Source organism: Sander lucioperca, chromosome 19 (genome assembly GCF_008315115.2).
Source record: "Sander lucioperca isolate FBNREF2018 chromosome 19, SLUC_FBN_1.2, whole genome shotgun sequence".
Taxonomy (NCBI): domain Eukaryota; kingdom Metazoa; phylum Chordata; class Actinopteri; order Perciformes; family Percidae; genus Sander; species Sander lucioperca.
In genome coordinates, this window is record NC_050191.1 from 8,892,416 (window position 1) to 8,916,819 (window position 24,404).

Consider the following 24,404-nt stretch of genomic DNA (forward strand, 5'->3'; position numbering starts at 1 on the left):
AATGATGGCCCCTTTTCACTCCAAGCTCTGACTGATCACTGTTGCTGTCCAGCTTAATGAGCTTTGTTAAATACAGAATCTGAATGTTTTGCCCCGCAAGGTCAGGGAAAGTTGTGTTAACCCCTTTAGCTAAACAGGATCCACCCGGGGAAAGGGAAATCCCTCTGAGCAACATGTCAAAGATCACACATAGAGTAGCATTGATGCACAAAGTAGAACTGACAAGCAAGAGAACAACTTGGTCATCATATCATGGTCAAGTGAATTAAGATTTGTAGGAAAAGAAAGGTGTCGTGGGTGCTGCGCTTATGTTGTTTGGATTTTTTGAGCTTATGACCATACCTTGGACTTTAGTTACTAAAACGTTGAAGTTAAGCAGTCTTGGTCCTTTCAACATTTGGCATGAAAGATTTAGTTTCACAAAGCATTTGTGGAAATAATTAAACATTAAGAAAAGAGATAGCATTGTACAATTCTGTCTTTAACATAGTTTTGCAAATAGATTTTAGGATGCACAATTTATCTTCCCTTACCTGCAAAGGCAACAGAAAATAATATTTTTTTATGATATAACATTATAATCATCAGTCAAAACAGAAGAATATTTTACACATCTATTTCATGAGACGGGTGCTTCGGAGAAAGATGAGTTTTGACGAGAATTGAAAACAAACTCAAAATTTCGCAAAAGATTTACAGTACGCTGGGTTTTGTTTATAGCTTTACAATATGGCATGTATAAAAGCAGGTTACCTCTGCAGCGATTGATTGAGATGTGATTTTCAAAATGTAGTTCCCCAAAGTATACTATGAAGGTTTTCATAGCAGCCCTTTGTGGTTAAACATTACAGGTTACTAATCATAACGTGTCAGATATTTGTTAAACTGGCCCCTGAGATCTCCTTCCTCTGTGTTCTGCTACATTTAGAAGTGGTCTCAGTGTCAAAGCGGGATAACCAGCATGACGTCTGAACTGGATGAGCTGAACACCATGCTGAAACAGCCGCTGCAGGACTCTGAGGGCGAGAAACACATTCAGGTAATTACGAAACAGCTCTTTTTGTGTAACCTCGCCTGTAACTACCGGAATTGGAATAGTATCAATTACAGCCCTTGGCTATTTCTACTACCACTTACGCATTAATGGAAGGAAGTATTTTCACAGTCATTTTTTAAGAAAGAAATCCTTTATTAACTGGGCCCTGAATAAGAGAACATTGACACAGAAATTATCCATTTGTCCCTGGCACATAAATTGGTGGCTCTGGTGCTCCGTGCCAAACTATAGTATACACTACTATGTTTAATGGTAGTAGCGCACTAGCATATTTAAAATGATGTGAGAAATCTAAAAACAAATAATGATTTTATTAGATTTAGATTAGATTTTTACAAACTTCGCCTATTATTGAAACAAGCAAAGTAGTTAAAAACAGTATTCTTTTAACAGCTGCTGTATTATTATTTTATTATTATTATTATTATTATTTTTATAATTGTTATTATTGTGTGACTGTGTCTTTTTAAACTTTCCTACTTTTAGAATAATAAATAATGAATTCATTAAAGTTACATTATTTCCCCAACATACTCTTTTTTTTGGCTGTGTGGAAAAAAACTTTGGGACAGATCTTTATGTGTGTAAATACAGTTCACAAAAATTAATTGAACATAAAAAATTAATTCAAATGCATTATTCTAAGGTCTCTACTGTTGGTCATTAGGGACACTTGGACTCACGACCTTAGTAATTTTAAAATCCATGCTATGTACCTGCGGCTAAAATGTTTGTCAGGCAATCATCTAGCAGCACACAGAGACAGTCTCCAAAAAAGCTTTGTATTAACAGAGCAGGATCCCATTTAGGATGAATTTCTTCTGCCATCTAATGCCCAAATTACTTCTCAGTATCCATGCTTGCCAGAAAAACAGGCACTGAGGCTGAGTAACAGGGTTCATTGTGTAACCTGATATATTAATAGTCTTTAGACTTCATGGTTTGGGATGGAAATTGCAAATGAAAAATGGTATCACACTGAAGATTAGTAATCAGTGAACAATGTGTATGCGTTAAAGCATAAAGGTTGGCACATCAGTCCCGATAAATCAGCAGCATGAATCTGTTGGGGGGTCAGCTGCACTGAAAACTGGCCAAAGTTCCTCCACCCCTCAACTCCATCAGTAGCCAGAGTGCCCCAGAGTTTACCCCCCTTTCCCTTATTTAATACCCCCATGCTTTCACTCCCCTCCCCCTTTCTACCCCTTCTACCCTCCCCCTGTCCCGTCCACAGCCCTTTAATCTGAACGGTCAGAGCGAGAAAGAGGTATAGAAGCGTGTGCATGCAGCCTGTACATGGCTGTCTGACTGGCTGTCTGTGTATGTTTGTGTTATGCAGGAGACAGACCTCTCTCTGCAGCGTTTGGCCAGTGGATTTAGGGAATTGGGCACCATGAAGACGGACCTGTCTCAGTACGTTGCGGCCGGTGACTCAGCTCTGCTGGAGCAGCAGCTGGAACAACTCCACGGTCAATGGGAAGAGCTGTGTATGAAGGTGAGAACTGACAAAAAAGAAATAGAGAGAGAGAGGCCGTACAATAAACCAGAGAAAGTGAGAGATTGTACATGGTGCAGGTGGAAAGGAAGGACTGGGAGGAAGAGAGGGAGAGAAGGAGAGAAAAGTTTCTACCAGCAGTGTCTTGGCGCTGACCAGCAGCACAAAGCCTCTGCACCACTGGGGCTGAACAGACACACACACACACACACACACACACACACACACACACACACACACACACACACACACTCATTTGTTTGAGAAAAGAGCAACATGTGCTGGTTCATGGAGGGAAAATTATAACAGCTCATCCTCTTTTTAACACTTTAGCAACTTTCCCCCATACAGGTCAGCTTAATTTGTTTTCTTAACATCTCAACATTCTACTGGAAAAGTGCCCAAACTCATATGTATTGTTTGGGTTAGATGCATACTGTATGGGTCAGCTCTGGCTTTGGTTGCCTTTCTGCTTGTATCAGCATATGAAGAAAAGTGAGGCCTTTTTATGTTCTGAAAAAGTCACTTGACGGCTTTTCAGGTTGTGATTAGCGCCTGGCTCGGATGCACTGTGCTCGCAGAACAATCACATGAAACTCTCAAACGGTACAGGCTGGTAATTCTGTAACTGCATTATTGGTGAAAGTAGCTCTACTGTATAGACTCAAATTCCTACAGGAATGTACAGGCTTAAACACAAACACACAGTTGTTCTTGAAAAAGCAACGGTTATGACATGCGCGGGACATTTTTGTCAGTTATTGGGGTTATGGTATCATTTGCAGACATGCTAATTGGGTCCCCAGTTAGGCTGGCTGCTTCCACCTGCTCCTGACTTGGCAGGAGTTACTGGGATTCACAGATGCAGCAACAGCAGCCAGTATGTTTTCTGTTAATTGGGTTGGTGTTCTGTATGTAGTACTCTTTTTGTTATCTGTAAAACCATGGTAGCTTCTCATCCTAACTACTTCATTTTTCTTGTGTTTGTCCCAAAACAAACCTGAAACATAAAACATAATTTCCCAAAAACCATGAGATGTCTTCAAGGAAAGACGTACCATGTTACTCAGTGTTGAGGATCAAATGTAAAAGCCTACATGCATGCTGTACATGGGTTATTTGAGAAAAGCACAGACTATTTCAGCTGTTAAATCACACAAGATTTTTCATCCCTATTGATCCCTGACATGGCCAGAGGGCAACAGTTTCCTTCACATAGTTAACAGGTTGTAGTTGGGGGAAGCCACTGGAATGGGTCAGCTGAGCAGATGGCCTGGCTGGGCTAAAGGGATTCAGGGACAGGCTCTATTGTTCCAGGGGAAGCACAAAGTCCTCACAGGGTGACATAAGCTCACAGTGCACCCTGAATTCTCCAGAGTCCAAAAGGCCCAGCAGTGTTAGTACATTAAAACCAAAGCAAGGATCATTTAAATCAAATTAATGCCACTGAGCAGTAAAATATAGCTTGTTCAAACGAGCCCTGTGGGCTCGCTAAGCCCTTTAACCTCAAAAAGATCATCAGCCCCCTCCTCAGCTATGTAATGGGGTGTTTTCATGGCATTAAGCTGTCATTAGGAAAATGGACCTTGTTAATTTTTTCAGCCAGAGTCCCTTGGGGATTTCTCTCAATTCAGTTGATTACTAAGTCTGATAGAGATTACTTAATATTCAGTTCATTTTTTTATTCACTTTATACCATGTAATCTGTTGTATTGAACAGTGCTTTTATTCAGTAATTTACCAGGTTATGTGTCCTTTGCACCATGCTCAAATCTACAACATGTACTATTGTGTAGTACAATTAGGTCAGAGTATCCTGGATACATACCAGGAAGCATCATAACAAATAAATCTGTTTCTGACTGGATTGATCAAAATTTAAAGCACCGCTGTTTTGAAGCTTTTGTTTGTGCACGTTAAACAGTTAAGACCTTTTTGCATGCCATTGTTCCCAGCAAGCCAATTTCTTTTGTTGCTGTAAATGTTGTCAGTTTCATGATTTGTTTGAAAACTATAAATCGTGTTTAGTGCTTGGTGACAAGGCACCATAATCCCTGGTCATCTGGTTACCCTAGACTAGCAGATAGTGGCATCAAACGTTGCTATTGTGAATATTAAACCAGCACTTATTTGCTGTCTGTCATTTACAATTTTAGTTTCCATGCAGTATTTGTAACTTGTAAGTGAAGGACCAGTAGATGTACCCTTATTGGTCTATTTCTAACTGCAGCTTCCACCACAGGTGTCCTGCCAGCACTATAAAGGTTTGTATTTCCTGAAAGTGAAGTATTAGAATAGCTTTTGAAATTGCACCAGGCAGTTTAATTAGTTTAATATATAAATACACCTGTGTGGTCAACGTGAAATCATAAAATGGTGATTATCTGAGTACTACTTGATACTTTGACATGTGTCTGCTTGCCAAAACGTGCAAAAGCGTGCAAAGTTGCTGAATGCCACTTTTGACTCTTCTCAGGTATCCTTGCGCAGGCAGGAAATCGCAGACCGTCTCAATGCCTGGACCATCTTCAATGACAAGAACAAAGAGTTCTGTGATTGGCTGACTCAGATGGAGAACAAGGTGTGCGACCGCGGAGATCTGAGCATTGAGGAAATGGTGGAGAAACTGAAGAAGGTACGAGATTGAACAAATGTTAATGTCTTCCTATTAAAACATGTGGAAGAAGAAATGTTTCAATATGTTTACATATGAAAAACAGACACAGTAGGGCTACATCTGATAAGATTTTGCGCAAGAGACTCTTGATTGATGATTGTTTTTGAGTATATTTGTACAATGGTCCCACACAATACTACATCACGACATAACATTGGTTGGAGTGACATTCATTTTTTGGATGAAATTGGACTGTTATACTGTAGGAGTTAAGTTCCCTAACCTCAAATATGACTACTGCATAAGAGTTTACATTGCAGGTATTATTTGATTGGTAAGCTCCTGCATGCACATTATAAAACGTTTCATACAGGATACTACTTGCGCATTATTCCCCATAAATAACACATTCTGTAATCCCCACAATCACCCCATGTTTTGGGGCATGGACCCCACTCGTGTAGGTTAAAATCCATACATGAGCAACATGAATTATGCTGTTTACAACAGATGGTGGCCTGGAATGGGATGGCTGTGCTGCCCTTTGTTCACACACAACAGTTGTCCTTTCAGTGACTGAAAGCCTTTTGTACCTTCCTGTCTCATCATGAAGCATTCTCATTTAGTCAACAAGATAATAATTGGTTTGAATGTTGCATGGCCGTTGTTTAGGGCAGTTAGATTAGAAGAGAAAATTAGTGGCACTTGAGAGAAGATGGCAAATCTCACTTCCTCATGATAACGTACTGCTCCAGGGCATAGAGGTGTTTGGCAAGTTGAATAAATGGGACACTGAGCAGGGGAGGTGTGTTCTTGATACTTTGAAGCAATCTTCTTTACTTTAAATTGAACTGAAATCCATATGTTTGTGTTTTGCTGGTCATTTAAAGCTGTAATAGACACGATTATGTCAAAATTAACATGCTTTCTTCTCATCCTTTTATGTCCTGTGCTCTAAAGTGATCACAGATTGGCCAAATGAGCACACGCAATATGCAGTTTACTCATGTTATACTTCATGGTAATTGGGCATTAATGTTTTTTACTCTGGCTGAAATGTACATCCATATTGTACAGGGATTAAATCCTGTATTGTACATAATAACACAACTGAAAAATGCTCCATATGAAATCTGCCCATTTTACTATAAAACAGAAATACATACACTAATCCAAAGAGTTTAATTTTTTTTAAAGATTTTTTTTTGGCTTTTCAGCCTTTAATTTTTGACAGGACAGCTAGGTGAGAGAGAGAGGGGGAAGACATGCAGGAAATCGTCACAGGTTGGACTTGAACCCTGGACCTCTGCGTCGAGGCAAAAACCTCTCAGTACATGTGCGCCTGCTCTACCCACTGAGCCAACCCGGTCACCAAAGAGTTTAATTTTAAATTTGATCTGCATTGGATAGATGCTGTTTGTGAGGTTTTCCTGCTTTTTCTTCAACACACATTCATAATGTCATGTTTCCACAGGACTGTATGGAGGAAATCAACTTGTTCAGTGAGAATAAAAGCCACCTGAAGCAGCTGGGTGAGCAGCTGTTGTTAGCCAGTGACCAGGCCAAGCAGACGCAGGTCCATGGCTCACTGCAGGAGGTCAACCTGCGGTGGCACAACCTCTTCAACCACATCGAAGCCAGGTGAGAGCAGCCACAGCTGTCACAGGAGCTGTAAGCAGTGAATAGTTTAATTGCCCACTTTTTTTTTTCTTTTTTTTTTCACACTTTCCAGAAGACCCAAAAGGAAAGCAAACAATTCTGGACTTTTCAAAGGCAAATAGTAAATGGGTTGTGTGTGTGTGTGTGTGTGTGTGTGTGTGTGTGTTTATTTGTTTGTGTGTGGTTTTTCATTACCACACATTAAATTTCACCCTATTATTAGCCTTCCACACAAGCACCTTTCACAGCAAAGCCACTCCACATTAAAGAGCATCATTATGGACTGAAAGGCTTTAACTGGGAGCCTGTAATTAAACAATAGCTCTAATGTGGATCCATCCACCTGCTGTTGTGTTAGTCGTGCTCTGCAGCTGTCAGGTATACATAGCTTCTAATGTACAGACTGTAAGTTTAGCCACTGTAATGGTAGACTGTTACTGCCTCCGACCCCCCCCCTCAGACAGATGGACAGTCCTGTGGAAGAGCTGGACAGACAGACCTGCACATCCACCCCCACCTCTCCTAAGCTGTGCCTACGTCTCAGACAGTACCATATGTCCCCGTGTCCATTCTGACCCCCCTCCCCCTCCCTTTTGGAGTCTGTCAGAGTGGGATGACGTGAAGGAGGGTGGGTTAGTATGGGAGGGGCTGGATCTGTCGGCATGCATTAATCGCTGTTTCTCAAAGTGGGGGCTTGATCCCATGCAGGCAAGATGTTGAATATTGTAACCCTGAATTCTTGACATTTAACATTTCCCTGTTATTTTTGTCTAGAGGTTCTTTAAAAAAAAGAAAAAAAGTAAAAGTTAAGAAGCAGCACTTTTTTCCAAGTGGACAAAGTATGCCTGAATGTATGATAGCCCTTAAATTAGTTTTACATTACATTTTACTACACATTTTTTTGACATATAAACTGCCACTGTATAATTGGATTGCATCCACACCAAGCATCTTTGGGCAGCTAGCAACAACTAATTACATGCAATTTAATAATCACATCTAAGTCTAAGCATGTATGTAAAAAGCACATGTACAGTAACGTGAAAAGAGTTTAGTCTCTGAGTAACTTTAAGCCCTCCTGTGGTCAGCTGTAATTTGTGAACTGCAACCATATATCCTCACTTTTCCTCAGGCTATTTTCTGCTCCGTTTTTCTCCGTCCATTCTCCTCTTGTCCTTTTTCCTCTGGGAGGACCCCTGACTGGGTTTTGTGTCTTTGTTGGGCCTCTGCATGAAGCTGCAGGCCTTTGTTAGGCTGTCAGAGGTAGAGAGGGAGTGAAAGAGACACAGAGACAATTTAGTTGACAAGGATGGTTGTATCTGCAGAGGGGAACAGTTTTCTCCACAGAATTTACACTGACTCTATTATGTCTTCATTACATGGCCATAAACATCTAGCCACATCAACTGCACGCACACATTTCCACTGACTATACGTTATTCCTGAACTTTAACTAACTTGAAATCCATTGAATTTTCCAACACCAGAGTTTTTTTACAAATAGTTTTTAAATCCGTTTTTTTTAAGGAATCCTTTTTTTGCATTCAACAAAATATGCCACATTTGTCAGTGCATGATTGTTTAATATTGGCTTAACACGAGCTGCTATATAAGAAATACATCTACTTAAAAACACTCATAATTAACCATTACCATAACCTTTTCCAAGACTATCCGTGAACTTAAACTTAATCATAATTCTACTCCGAAATCTAAACTAACCTCTCCAAGAAGTAAGAACCATCCAAAAAGACAGATATCCCAATCGGATCTCATGACAACAGATCTAAGAGCGCTCTCACACAAGCACAGACTTAACATCTATAGTTGTCCCAATGTCCAGCATCTGTTGGGACCCTTTCATTCCTTTTTTTAGCATGCCACTTACACTCGCAGTTTTTAGTGCTTATTACTTTGGTAGAGAGGGTCTCCCTGCTGGACCTCGACAGGAGAGGAAGGATCAAATGGGGAAATTAACTCAAACTCCCAAAAGGGGCACACTTCAGGCTTATAAGCATCAGAAGAAAGCTCTTATTGTCCCAAGCGTTGCTATGACGCCAGTCAGTGGGGCGCGACGTGTGTGTGTGTGTGTGTGTGTGTGTGTGTGTGTGTGTGTGTGTGTGTGACGAGGGGGTCAGTTGCCATGGTGATTTCAGAAGTTCTACTGTAAGATACCTGAGAATGTAAAGACCGGTTTCTTAGTTTTTTTTTTTTCTTTTTCTGTATTTTTCCTTTTATGTGTTCTCCTTCCTTTCTGATTGTGTTTTATTGCTTTCATTTCTGTCTTATCATTCTCTTTTCCTTCTTTTTGTCTTTGTTTTTTTTTTTTTTTACTTTCTTTATTCTTCTCTCTTTTTGTCTTTCATCCTTTGTCTTTCTGTTTGTCTTTGTTTTTCTATCGGTCGTTCTTCATAATTTATTTGTCAAGGTTAAGCACAAAACATTAATATCATACAAAGAGAAGAGATGCTTTGTACTAGATTTAGCTACTAGTTTCTTTGTTGTTTGTGTCTTTCTGTCTTTAATTTTGTGTTTTTAAAATAAACTGGGCGGTCCTAGGTTGTCCCAAGATAAATATGAGCACTCAGGGGACAATTAAAAGTGTAGAAAAACAGAAGGAAAGAGTATTTGCCACACAATTATATGTATTTTTTATATTCAGACATTTCTTGCAATTTTACCTCTTTGGGCTTCAAAAATTCAAATTTGACTAAACTGATGGACAAATGTTGTCCACACAGCAGTTTAAAAGGAGACTGAATGTGATTTAGAGCCTAATGTTCAATCCGAATTACAACACAGCTATCAATGTGTGTACTATTGAAGTTTAACATTTGTTAAAGTCAAATGATCACTTTTAGTTAACTTGATTATAACCCATACACATCCAGTATGCAGCCATGGACGATGGTTCGCAGGCAGACATAACTTCACCTTAAAGGGTCACAAGCCCAAAGGGTTGAGAACCTGTTGGCTAGATTTAGGTTATTCCACACAATATATTAGTGCAAATGTTTTAAATACTTGTGATTGTTTACTTAAATATGGTTTACCAAATATGAATTTAGGATGATACAGTTTATAAAACAGTGTGTGTGCTTAGGGTGAAGAAGCTGAAGGAGACTCTGGTGGCAGTGCAGCAGCTGGATAAGAACATGAGTAACCTTCGCTCGTGGCTTTCTCGCATTGAGGCCGAGCAGTCCAGACCCATCACCTACAGCGTCTGTCACCACCAGGAGATCCAGAGGAGGCTGGCCGAGCAGCAGGTACACACAAACACTAAGTCTGTCCACCAGTGGTTTACACTCAGTTTGTCAAAGTCCAATTTATGTTTAAGGTTACCTCTTTTTGAAATTGCCTGTCTTTTGTATACTTTGTTCTTTATTGTCTTCATTTTAATGGTGTCTTTGTGTTTCACTCGTTTATCCATTATGCGATATTAGTTGTTGTTGTTGTGTTGTCTCTTTGTCTTCACAATATTGTCTGTATTGTTATGTTTTATTTGTGTATTTCTTCCCACTTCTTTCTGCTACACTATCACTCCCGCTCACTCTTTTGTCTCTCTTTATAATAAATAATTCATACCTGTCCTTTGTTTAATTTCGGGAGTGGGTGGTCTCATGCAGGGAGCCCCTGTCCTCCATCTGTATGTCTGTGGACTGATGTTTAACACATGGTTTCACTGCTATGTACTGATGCGATGCCCGTCTTTGTGTCTGTCCATGTGTCTGTCCAGGAGCTGCAGAGGGACATTGAGCAGCATACGGAGGGCGTTGCGTCAGTGCTCAGTCTGTGCGACGTTTTGCTGCGGGACGAAGATGCTGCTGGTGGCACCGAGGCGGAGAGTGACTCCCTGCAGGAAACCAGCCACAGCCTGGACCAGCGCTGGAGGGCCATCTGCGCCATGGCTCTGGACAGGAGGCTCAGGTAGGAACTAAAAAACACACACACACACACACACACACACACACACACACATACACACTCTCTCACACACACACACACACACACACACACACACACACACACACACACACACACACACACACACATACTGTATGGTGTCCTCACACATTTCATCACATATGAATCAGTCAGATCGGAGCATACTCCAATCCCTACATGCAAGCAAGTTTTACAGATGTTACACAACAGGAGAACTTAACTTTTTTGGGTTGTTTGTCTATTACTATTGCTGCTGATATTGCTATGTATTGAAATATATATGATACATTGCACAGCTCTGTTAAATGCCTTAGGCTGATTCCTCCATAAACACAATCTGAGGTTGTAAGGCAGTACTTCGTTTACATCCGATATATCTCTCTGCAGTCAAGAATCGTGGCCTATTTAGTTCATTTCTAATGAAATTAATCATTTAAATGAAGATTAAACATATTGATTTTTATTTAATGATTTCAAATTTAAAAAATCTTGCAGATGACTAATAATGTCACTGTTTTTTTAAGATCCAGGCATGTAGTTATTGGTTAGAAAAGCCTTTATCAGTGTCATACAGTAACTGTAACTCCAGTACAATGTCTCCTTGTAGGATCGAGGAGACGTGGAGACTCTGGTGCAAGTTCCTCGATGACTACTCGCGGTTTGAGGATTGGCTCAAGATGGCCGAGCGCACCGCTGCCAACCCCAACTCTGCAGACGTCCTTTATACCGTCGCCAAGGAAGAGCTCAAAAAGTTGGAGGTCAGTTGTGAGGTCGGCAGACAGAACAGACTTGAAGTAGCTCTGTTTTTGTTTGCTTGTTGGTTTTGTGAAATATTCTCATTCAGTATTATATTCTAGTGACTAAATTCATGAATTTTGAATTGGTTATTCCACAGACTTGAGGGACCTTTTTGCTCTTGCACAACCAAAACTATCCTCAAACTGTCAGGATGCCATTTTCCACTGCCAAAAAATCTATTTAATAACCACTTTTACTCTGTGACCAATCTTTGTCTCTGATATCTTTTTTTCCACAATTATTCAGGTGTCTGTAAAATTATTATTTTTTAAAAATGTTTTTGGTTCTACCTCTCTATTGCATTTGTCTTTCAACAGCAAGCAAATAAAGATACATGTATAAAGTAAAAATTGATACAGACCAACTAATTTATTTAACAAAAGGTCTATTCTGCTCTATTTGACATTATGAGGATGGTGAGTCACATACAACTAGTAGAAAAACATGTAATGGCATACAACATTTCAATGTGTTCACATTACATCTTATAATATTTGGAGCAATATTGCCTTTTTTATTATTTTATGTTTAACAAGGTTCATCCCATCTTCCCCTGCTCTTTTTAGGGTTTCCAAAGGCAGGTTCATGAGCGGCTGACCCAGCTGGAACTGGTCAATAACCAGTACCGCCGCCTGGCCAGAGAGAACCGCACTGACCGAGCCAGCCAACTCAAAGCCATGGTTCACGAAGGCAACCGGCGCTGGGACACCCTGCACCGCAGAGTGGCCGCCATCCTCCGCAGACTCAAGGTACAGTAAAGGACAGAGGGCATGACATGTCCGAGGGTTTAAGGCGCTGACCATGAACCACAGCGTGCACAATTTACATTCTTTCTTTCCCCTCATTTCCTGTCATCGCTTGACGATTGCTATGTAAAAAGAAAAAAATCATAAAATGCCAGAATAAATCCTAGTGTTGAAAGTCTTCACTCTCTCCCCTAATAAATCCGTTTCTTCCCCTTTCTCTCAGCATTTCACCAGCCAGAGGGAGGAGTTTGAAGGCACCAGGGAGAGCATGCTGGTTTGGCTGACCGAGCTGGACCTGCAGCTCACCAACGTCGAACACTTTTCAGAGAGTGACGTCCATCACAAGATCCAACAGCTTAATGTGAGGACATACTGTAACCACACAGATGGTCACATACAGACAGATACAAAACAAATATATCTCTTTTGAAGCCTTTATATCTTTTTGAGGAGAAATGTATTATCTATTAAGACCAAAATGTTGTATGGAAAGAAATGTTTCTTCAGCAAGTTCTCTTGATGCTTGCATCTTAAAGCCATCAGAAGAAATACATGTTAAGATGGTAAGGCACTGGCTTCAGTTCTAAACTAGGTCTTTTTTTTTAGGAAGGCTTTTCTTTAGTTCATTTACCGGAGCGCTATAAGATAAGATAAGATATACTTTATTGTCCCTGAAGGGAAATTTATTTTGGACTCGGTTCATTCCGCAGCTTTACAAAGACAACACAAAAAACAGAAAATAAGCATCTCTCAACACATACTCTCATGCAACACAAAACATGCTGCTCTAGACAGGTACCTATATAGTAAGCACATTAACTATTCCTTTCATTGGCATTCTTTAATTGACCAACCCTGTTGGCTGCATTCTCCACAATAAGTGTAGCACAGCCCTTGCACAATGAGATATTGCACAACTAACATATTGCCCAACCCAAATAGCCTACATATTGCACAAATGACACATTTCCACAAAACCTATGCAGTACACAATAACAATAATATATAAGATATAATATAATGGATACTATTAGCAGTCGTGTTTGGTTTCTCCTGGTTTTCTGAAACGTTCATCATTTTATTTTCCTGACTCTGTTCATTCAACCATCCAACCCTCTTTCCTGCAGAGTTTCCAGAAGGAGATCACCCTGAACACAGAGCGCATTGACGGACTGATAGTGTTTGGAGAGGGTCTGATCCAGAAGAGCTCACCGCAGGATGCGGCGCTGATAGAGGATGAGCTGGAGGAGCTCCACTCCTACTGCCAGGAGGTTTTCAGCAGACTGGTCCGCTTCCACCAGCGCCTGAGCCAGCCCCCGGTGAGCGGGAGCACACACACATACACTACGTCCATTCTTCTATTCCTAACTTGATTTATGCAATTGTTTCAAACAAGTAAATCTCAATTTATCTTTTCTTTTATTGATGTAGTACATTTTTGATTTTGCTAGTTTTGAAGAACCAGCGACTTGCAAATGTAAGTTTTGAGAAACGATTCTTACAAAACTTAAAACCCAAAACAGGTTGAAAACATGGTTAAATCTAAGAAAATGCTTTCTACAGATTTTGCTAGCATGGGGCCGGTTTCACAAAGGTGATTTGAAAGTAATGCTGGCATGCAGATTGCACATGGTGGCAATGTCACGTTTCACAAATTATTGTTTTCAAATACCAGATACATTTCTGAGTCCTACAGGGCTCCTGATTCCTCACATGTTTCACAAGTAAGGTGTTTGTTTTGCTTAAAGTGAGTGGTTGGAACAACCAGGACAACCCTGCACTGAGGATCTCGAGATGTGCTGTGACTCATTCAAAGCCTTTATCAGCAAAATCTTAAAATCAACACTAACACTCACAGGGAGTCCATTGACCAGACTTCCTAGAGTTTGTTTAATTTTGAGTGGAAGAGAACTTTATTGTTCACACATCTGGCTAAATACCTGCTATTTCTTCACCTTAGATGATCAAAGAAGAACCGGAGCTCTCTGGTACCACCTTTTCCTTAGAGTCAAGCTTGGAGCTGATTGGCCGACCATGGCTGGGACGGAGCCAAGGTAGCCTCCCGGCGACACCCACCCACCTGCTGGCCTCTTCGCTGGAGCGCTCAGGGCGCGAGACACCGGTGAGCGTGGACTCTCTGCCGCTGGAGTGGGACCACACCGGAGATGTAGGAGGGTCATCGTCACACGAAGATGATGAAGAGGAGGAAGAACATGAGGATGACAGAACTTTCTTCAGCGCACTATCAGGTAGATTTACAGAAAAACATATTGATTCATGGTAGTTTTACATCTCCTAGTTTTTATTGCTGTAAGGGTTTTAAATGTCACAAGGTCATAAAACGGAGATGCCATCTTCACGCATTACGGACCACATCCACTACAACTGGACGGGTATTATCCCTTACGTAACTGTGATTTTTGAACCATAAAAGGAGACTGTGCAAAGGATTACTTCAGTTTTGCTGGTAAAAGCAAATTATGTGATAAACATCTAACTTAATGGGATTTCTAAGATGGTAAAGCTAAACAAATACATTAAAAAAAAGAGACAAAATGTAACATCCATTTCACACACACACACACACACACACACACACACACACACACACACAATCTTAGACATCCTTACGCCTCTAGTCTGACCCCTCTCTCCTCCCAGAGGTGGAGTTGACTGAGAGCCAGAAGGAATTTGTCAAAGCCCCAGAGGCCCTACTAGCCTCCTCACTGGGTAGGCAAAAGAACATCTTCACCTTTTGTTTAATAAATCCGCTCACGGCTCTTCATGGTGAAATAAGTTTCAGACAAACATCTTCCAGCAGCTCATATATCACTTTGCATCTATTTGCTTGTTGTGCCGCTCTGATACTTTGCTTCTCATAGCTGTGGTTTGGTAAATCCTTCTGTTCATCCACTCGTCCGACATCGATTTCTAGATACATCTATAATAATCCTAAATGAGACCATTGTCTTAAATTGCTTTTTTCTTTACCATAATTTGTGTACAGTCTTTAAAGTTGTTGCCTTAATTAAGGACTGATGTGAACTGGTTTCCAGCTGCTGTTGGTGCCCTAAACTCTATCTCCTCCTGCTCAAACATTTGAACTATGTCAACAATTACACCATTTCCTGGGGTTGGCGATTTATGCTTGGTTCGCATCTTTACTTGGCTATGGAATTCAGTATTGTAAAGTGAAGTTTTACAACATGGAAGTTGTCATCACTGATCATAAATGTAAAATTTCTTCCAGTGTCTGCATGTTTCCCTCCGAGGCATTAGTTGACAATAATAAATTGTGCAACATGCCATATCCTGGAATACAGGGAATGAGTCATAATCTTATCCTGATGTTTTTATCCTCCAAATAGAGAGCTGCAATTAGGTATAAACATATAATAGTACTTGTCTAAACCAAAAACTCCTATCAAGGAACATTCAAAACCAGAAGAGTCTCATAATAATAATAATAATCATAATCATAGTAATAATACATTTTATTTGATGGTGCCTTTCAGTACACCCATGGGTAGTGGAAAAAACATGCTCATACAGATAAAAAAGCGAGACATGCATGCATTAGTCACACTGACCAAGTAATGAGTTATTATCAGTCAACAAATTTAAAAGATACACTATATCCAAATTATTTGGTAGGAAATACTATTAGATACAGTAGGCCTGTAACAATTATTACATAATTGTCTAATTGTCAATTTTTTTACATAATCGCAGTTTCTTTGTTTAACCGCAATTAATTGCTAACATTAGCTAAGGTCTTAAGGCGTATGACTGGTCATTGTTGATTTTGTGTAGATATGCCAAATTGTAATTATATAAGTGGTCGGACTATATATTTTTTATTATTATTTCAATTGTTAGTTGTTGGCACTTGACCCTATACACGTTCATAGCAACAAAAATGACAAGGGGGGATACAGTTAGAAATGTTTTTTTCAGATAAAGAGGCATTGTTTACTCCATAGGCTGCGTAGCTGTGTTATTACATTATCTGGGTCACATAGAAGTGATATAACCAAAATATGTATCTGGAATTCATTCAAAACTTTAATTTGTTTAAAAAAGTGATAAATAAAATAAATATTTTTAAGTTTGATTGAAAGAGACAGTAATATTGTTAATCGCAATTTTTTTCTGAGACAATTAATTGAACAGCAAAATTTTGAATTGTTACACCTCTACTTTTAGATTGAATTGGTGGTTAAACTCATTTTTTCTTTGTGTTTCAGTGTCAAGCATGGCCGTACACGAGTCTCCAATATGGCGATCACAGGGAGATGCAGAAACACAGTCACTCCAGCTGGACTCAGAGGGCCACACTGAGGCTCCACCCACCCTCACCAGCACCCCTCTAAAGCAGGGCTATGTACGTTAAGTAAACCAATAACATTTAACTGGGCGGATATGGAAAGAATACAATAACTGTGAAATATGAGTAGATGCTTCATACAGTGTGTGCAGCTTGTTTGCAGCTCCAGCTGTCAGTTTAACTGTGTCTTTGTTGTGTCTGCAGTTGCGTCTCATGTCTCAGTGCAGCGGCAGCATTGAGGACATTAAAAGAGTCTCGCTGATACTGGATGATGAGGAGCAGCCGGAGGAGCTCGGTCTGACAGGACTGACTGCCTCAGACAAACAGTCAGGTGAGAGACGCTGTGAATAATGACTTGATGTTCACAGTAATGAAACGCACAACTCAACAGTCAACACAATACATTTGCTGATAACTAAACGGGTTGAAAGATTAGAAGCCTAGAACAGTAGAAAAATGTGTGGGGACAAAAAAACACAAACTTCTACGTAAGTAAATGTTTGTGCTCTCTCAGGTGTGATTGAACGCTGGGAGCTGCTCCAGGCTCGGTCCAGGAGCGACCTGCATGCCAGCTCTCAGGAGCCCCAACATCTCACATCTGACCTCAACGACATCACTTCCTGGTTAGAAAACGTGACCCCGGAGCTAGAGCGCCTCCAGCAGTCTGACCCAGCAGCCGGTATTAAGGACATGGCAGCCAGAGCCAAAGCACTAAAGGTGAAATTTAAGACCAAATACAACAGATCTGATGATAAGTATTCAGCCTTTTATTGTGTTTATATTTGTGGATGCTCTCTTGCAGGAAATGCAGAAGATGTTTACTCGCTACAAGTCCATCATGCTATCCGTCAACCTGCGTGCTCAGGAAGCTCCAGATCTACAGGAGAGACTGGTTGATATGAACCGAAACTGGAGCAGAGCGTGTACAGGCCTCCAGCAGTGGGACAACAGTCTGAGGAAGACGCTGATGTGCTGCCAGGTGAGAAGAAATGATCAGTAGGAGATTAATATACAATGCAACCACAAGTATTGTGTTGTTTTCAAACAGGGATGTTGTAGTATAAGTATAGATGTTAAGTAATGTTATGCATTATACCAGAAAAGATTCTGATTACCTTTACCCTTGTCCGCACAGGAGTTCAATGAAACCCTCCATTCTCTGCTGCTGTGGCTGGCCCACGCAGAGAGCAGACGCTATGCAGTGGACATCAGAGACCCAGACACACCTGTCCGAGCCCTGCAACAACACTGCAGCACGCTCACAGTAAGCAGATAATCATGTTTTGTCAAGGATTCACTTTTCTGCTAGGCTGCACCGTCATCATCTCTTATGTTTGTGGTTTGAAGGATCTGCGGAAGGAGCTGCAGGGCAGGCAGAATCAGCAGGCCTCCCTCCAGGCTCTGTGGTCTCAGCTGCAGCCTGAGGACGAGGCTGAGGAGAGCTACGAAGCCCAGGAGAAGCTCCATGTGACGGGTAACAAACTGAAGTTGCTGCTGAGGCAGGTGGAGCAAGACCTCGGCACCCTCCAACAGCGTCTGGTGAGAGTTTAAACATCACATTTTTTCAGCATACTATACTAAGACTTTTTTTGACGTGCTATACTGACTTTTTTTGACATACTATACTATGACTTTTTTATTACTTTTTTCAACAAGCTATACTATGACTTTTTATGATTTTTTTTGACATACTATACTATGACAATTTTTGACATACTATACTATGACTTTTTTATCACTTTTTTCGACATACTATACCATGTCTTTTTTTATGCCTTTTTTCAACATACCATACTATGACTTTTATGACTTTTTTTCGACATACTATACTATGACTTTTTTATCACTTTTTTCGACATACTACAGTATACTATGACTTTTTTATGCCTTTTTTCAACATACCATACTATGACTTTTATGACTTTTTTTCGACATACTATACTATGACTTTTTTATCACTTTTTTCGACATACTACAGTATACTATGACTTTTTTATGACTTTTTTCAACATACTATACTATGACTTTCTTATGACTTTTTTCAACATACTATACTATGACTATTTTATGACTTTTTTCAACATACTATACTATACTATGACGTTTTTCGACATACTATACTATGACTTTTTATGACTTTTTTCAACATACTATACTATGACATTTTTATGACTTTTTTTGACATACCATACTATGACTTTTATGACTTTTTTCAAAATGTTATACTGTGACTTTTTTATCACTTTTTTTGACATAATATACCATGTCTTTTTTATCACTTTTTTCGACATACTATACTATGACTATTTCATGACTTTTTTGACTTACGATACTATGACTTTTTTTATCACTTATTTTCAACGTGCGATACTATGACTTTTTTATAATTTTTTTTCGACATACTACAGTATACTATGACTTTCTTATGACTTTTTTTAACATACTATACTATGACTTTTATGACTTCTTTCAACTTACTATACTATGACTTTTTCATGACTTTTTTGACTTACGATACTATGACTTTTTTCGACATACTATACTATCACTTTCATAACTTTTTTCAACATACTATACTATGACTTTTTTATGACTTTTTTCAACATGCTATACTATGAGATTTTTCTGACTTTTTTTCAACATACTATACTTTGACTTTTTTCAACATACTATGATGTGACATTTTTATGACTTTTTTCAACATACTATACTATGACTTTTTATCACTTTTTTCAACATACTATACTATGACATTTTTATGACTTTTTTTGACATACCATACTATGACTTTTATGACTTTTTTCAACATGTTATACTGTGACTTTTTTCGACATACTATACTATGACTTTTTTATGACTTTTTTCTTCATACCATACTATGACTTTCATGACTTTTTTCGACATACTATACCATGACTTTTTTATCATTTGTTTTCGACATACTACAGTATACTATGACTTTTTTCAACATACTATACTATGACTTTCTTATGACTTTTTTTCAACATACTATACTATGACTATTTTATGACTTTTTTCAACCTATTATACTATGACGTTTTTCGACATACTATACTATGACTTTTTTATGACTTTTTTCTTCATACCATACTATGACTTTCATGACTTTTTTCGACATACTATACCATGACTTTTTTATCACTTTTTTCGTCATGCGATACTATGACTTTTTCATAATTTTCTTTCGACATACTACAGTATACTATGACTTTTTTATAATTTTCTTTCGTCATACTACAGTATACAAAGACCTTTTTATGACTTTTTCGACATACGATACTATGACTTTTATATCACTTTTTTTGATATGCTATACTATGACTTTTATGACTTTTTTCAACATGCTATACTATGACTCTTTTCATCACTTATTTTCAACGTGCGATACTATGACTTTTTTATAATTTTCTTTCAACATACTACAGTATACTATGACTTTTTTATGATTTTCTTTCGACATACTACAGTATACTATGACTTTTTTATGATTTTCTTTCGACATACTACAGTATACTATGACTTTTTTATGACTTTTTCGACATACGATACCATGTCTTTTTTATCACTTTTTTCGACATACTATACTATGACTTTTTTTATGCCTTTTTTCAACATACTATACTATGACTTTTATGACTTTTTTTCGACATACTATACTATGACTTTATCACTTTTTTCGACATACTACAGTATACTCAGTCCCTCCAGAAAAACGTGATTATGCGATCGCATAATTCAATGCATAATCAGCCAAAGTCCGCAGTTTTCTGGAAGGACTGTATACTATGACTTTCTTAAGACTTTTTTCAACATACTATACTATGACTTTTTTAATGACTTTTTTTAACATACTATACTATGACTTTTATGACTTCTTTCAACTTACTATACTATGAGTTTTTCATGACTTTTTCGACATACTATACTATGACTTTCATGACTTTTTTCAACATACTATACTATGATTTTTTTATGACTTTTTTCAACATGCTATACTATGATTTTTTTATGACTTTTTTCAACATACTATGCTGTGACATTTTTATGACTTTTTTCAACATACTATACTATGACATTTTTATCACTTTTTTCGACATACTATGACTTTTTTATCATTTGTTTTCGACATACTACAGTATACTATGACTTTTTTATCATTTGTTTTCGACATACTACAGTATACTATGACTTTTTTCATCATACTATACTATGACTTTCTTATGACTTTTTTTCAACATACTATACTATGACTATTTTATGACTTTTTTCAACCTATTATACTATGACGTTTTTCGACATACTATACTATGACTTTTTTATGACTTTTTTCTTCATACCATACTATGACTTTCATGACTTTTTTCGACATACTATACCATGACTTTTTTATCACTTTTTTCGTCATGCGATACTATGACTTTTTCATAATTTTCTTTCGACATACTACAGTATACTATGACTTTTTTATAATTTTCTTTCGTCATACTACAGTATACAAATACTTTTTTATGACTTTTTCCACATACTATACTATGACTTTATTATCACTTTTTCGACATACTATACTATGACTTTTTTTATAACTTTTTTCAACATACTATACTATGACTTTTTTCAACATACTATACTATGACTGTTTTTATCATTTTTTTTCGACGTGCGATACTATGACTTTTTTATCATTTTTTTTGACATACTACAGTATACTATGGCTTTCTTGTGACTTTTTTCAACATACTATACTATCACTTTTTTTTGACATACTATACTATGACTTTTTTTAATCACTTTTTTTCGACATACTATAATATGACTTTTTTCGACATACCACACTATGACTTTTTTCGACATACTATACCATGACTTTTTTATCCCTTTTTTCGACATGCGATACTAAGACTTTTTTATAATTTTCTTTCGACATACTACAGTATACTATGACTTTCTTATGACTTTTTTCAACATACTATACTATGACTTTTTATCACTTATTTTTGACATACTCTCTATGACTTTTTTATGACTTTTTTCAACATACCATACAATGACTTTTATTACTTTTTTCGACGTGCTATACTATGACTTTTATGACTTTTTTTAGACACTCTATACTATGAATTTCTTCGACATAGTATACTATACTATGACTTATGACTTTTTTGCCACTTTTTTCAACATACTATACTATGCCGTTTTTCAACATGTTATACTGTGACATTTTTTATGACTTTTTCATGCCATCAGATGAATCAGAATCAGCTTTATTGGACAAGAATATATACACATACAAGAAATTTGTTGCTCTTAATGTAATTACACAGAAATAGAAAATCAGCATGAAACCAAGAACAACAAAGCTGAAGAAAAGGAAACCTAAACATTTAGCTATTATGTGTATACAAGTAGATGAGAGAACATAAATATATATATAAAAAAGGTATACATGTATATATAAACAATCAATAATGAACATCATATACTGTCTTTAAGTCAGATGGTTGGTGCACAGTGCAAATATGCTGGAATAAGTATTAAATGATTAATGTAACAGGTTGCTTTATATACATGAAGCAGCAGATTGCCCATGTTGTTGGCCAGTGAGCGGACATTTGCCAGATGTATTGACAGGAGCACAGTTTGAAATCCCAGCTGTCGCAGTTTAACGAACGCTCTGGCTCATTTCCCGCAAATCCAATAGAAAGCTGCTGCTCCTCCAACTAAAAGCTCTGCAAAACTTTCTGGTTGGATGAAAAAGTTTGACAATTGAATTGGATCGGAGTCGGATGGATCGGATGTTTAGATGTTCCTCCCTGGTAAATGTAACTAGAGATAGAACGCATCATAGTAGAGACAACATCATATATAGTATATTATGTCACAAAAAAAGTCATTAAAAAACATTCATATTATAGTATGTCATAAACATGTCAAAGTATATATAGTATGTCATAAAAAAGTAATGAAAAAAGATAGTATAGTATGTCATAAAAATGTCATAAAGTCATATTATAGTATAGTCACAAAAAAGTCAATATCATAGCATGGCATTAAAAGAATGTCATAGTATAGTACATAGTTTCCTCAAAGTGCGATCTTTGCCTAATGTTATCAAGCAGCATTAAGTCAGTGTGAGCGGTTCTCCTTTTCAGATGTCAAATCGAGCAGGATTCCATAAATAAACCACAGTAAATCCCACTAAGTGCCTACGCAATTAATAAGTCCATGCAAACTTTAGCATACAACCACTTCAGACCAAACTAAAACATTTTTCATTAATACAGGATTGTGAATCAGACGTCCAAGGCGCCTCTGTAGATCCAAAGAAAAGTTCCTCTACTCAAAGGTATGCAGAAAGACATCAGTATTTTACCTATAATTAATACAATGATTGTATATGAAAAGTTCTCTTGATTGCTTACTGCTTTGTGTATTTTCTATAATCCTGTAATAAACTTTGTTTCTTGCGTGTCGTGCAGAGAGAGGAGGGACTTGTCCCCGCCTCGTTCCTTCTTCCACCGGGTCCTTCGCGCTGCTTTCCCTCTCCACCTCCTCCTTCTGTTCCTCCTGCTCCTCCCCTGTCTGATTCCCCAGTCAGAGAGCGACCCTGGCTGTACTGGGGCCAACAACTTTGCCCGGTCCTTCTACCCCATGTTACACTACACCAATGGCCCACCACCCACCTGATGTACTTTGGGAAGAACATACTGAGAAACACAATCCACCTTTTTGTCACACTGAAACAAGTGAACAAACATGTAATATTGATATGTTAAGCTAATGAAGTGATTGTCTTCTAAAACAAAAAGTCCAGAGTACAAAAATTGTATTTCTATTTTTCAAGATTTGATTTGAGAACAGATTTTATTTCGCGAACAAAACCACCCATATGACTGCATTTTAATCAGTAAGAATACCACATGTAAACAAAAATGCAGATATTTCAGTTTAATAATGCACAGAGCTCTTTGAGATCTCCCGGTGAGGGACACAGTAGATGGGTTGTCTTGATACTTGTGACAGGGGTAAAGCAGCTTACATACTGTAGCAGTGGCATCAAAGAGGCATACAATAGTTTAAATATCTTTCAGCTACTGTAGAAGCTAGCAAACATATTCCATTGCATAATAATGAGGTGGAAATGACGAAAGATAAGATTTTTTCTTGCTTGAACTTGTGCTAAAAGCTCAATTTGATAGTCTAAACATCACCATCCAAACACAGTATAATAGTGTCCATCAGTATCAGATTTTTTATTTCAAATGCATACATTATCCTTGTCATGTACATGTTATTTTATGAACTGTTGACATTTCATTTTGTCTAACTAGACCCTGTAAACAAAAAGCATGCTTGACCTATTTGTGTGTTAAACTGAAGTTCATTTTTTACAACAAAAGACACTGGTTCAATTTGAATGTAATCTTTATAAAGCCAACCGTACAAAAGTATGGCAGTTTTATACACACAATTGTATATCCATATTTTTTTTAGATGATATTTGTCTCGAGTAGATTGTAAGCAAACTCCCAGTGCACTGTTGAAACACTGTAGATTTAGCAGGATGATGTGTATGTACAGAATGTGATTATATAATGCTTATTTATAACATCAAATGCTGAATTTATGCTCCAAATCTTCTGGTAGTAAACACTGATTGTCTTAACTATTTACTCAAAGCTTATTTTTTTCTCAATTTGCAAAAGAAATCAATATATAAATATACCATTGACATAAACATA

General features: G+C 38.0%; 1 protein-coding gene across 1 annotated transcript in view; it reads left to right on the forward strand.

The window, feature by feature from the left end:
* LOC116066331 (nesprin-2) overlaps nucleotides 1-23,470 on the forward strand; it is a 93,445-nt gene extending 69,975 nt beyond the window's left edge. Inside the window, exons 94-113 of the mRNA XM_035995706.1 lie at nucleotides 929-1,039; nucleotides 2,397-2,552; nucleotides 5,029-5,187; nucleotides 6,644-6,810; nucleotides 9,932-10,094; nucleotides 10,565-10,755; nucleotides 11,381-11,531; nucleotides 12,138-12,320; nucleotides 12,541-12,678; nucleotides 13,445-13,636; nucleotides 14,278-14,566; nucleotides 14,979-15,047; nucleotides 16,565-16,701; nucleotides 16,849-16,975; nucleotides 17,159-17,361; nucleotides 17,447-17,623; nucleotides 17,780-17,908; nucleotides 17,992-18,183; nucleotides 22,947-23,008; nucleotides 23,142-23,470. Of these exons, the coding sequence (XP_035851599.1) occupies nucleotides 929-1,039; nucleotides 2,397-2,552; nucleotides 5,029-5,187; nucleotides 6,644-6,810; nucleotides 9,932-10,094; nucleotides 10,565-10,755; nucleotides 11,381-11,531; nucleotides 12,138-12,320; nucleotides 12,541-12,678; nucleotides 13,445-13,636; nucleotides 14,278-14,566; nucleotides 14,979-15,047; nucleotides 16,565-16,701; nucleotides 16,849-16,975; nucleotides 17,159-17,361; nucleotides 17,447-17,623; nucleotides 17,780-17,908; nucleotides 17,992-18,183; nucleotides 22,947-23,008; nucleotides 23,142-23,349 (3,204 nt within the window). The 3' untranslated portion in view covers nucleotides 23,350-23,470. The remainder of the gene's footprint in view (nucleotides 1-928; nucleotides 1,040-2,396; nucleotides 2,553-5,028; nucleotides 5,188-6,643; nucleotides 6,811-9,931; nucleotides 10,095-10,564; nucleotides 10,756-11,380; nucleotides 11,532-12,137; nucleotides 12,321-12,540; nucleotides 12,679-13,444; nucleotides 13,637-14,277; nucleotides 14,567-14,978; nucleotides 15,048-16,564; nucleotides 16,702-16,848; nucleotides 16,976-17,158; nucleotides 17,362-17,446; nucleotides 17,624-17,779; nucleotides 17,909-17,991; nucleotides 18,184-22,946; nucleotides 23,009-23,141) is intronic.
* Nucleotides 23,471-24,404: the final 934 nt, after the last annotated feature.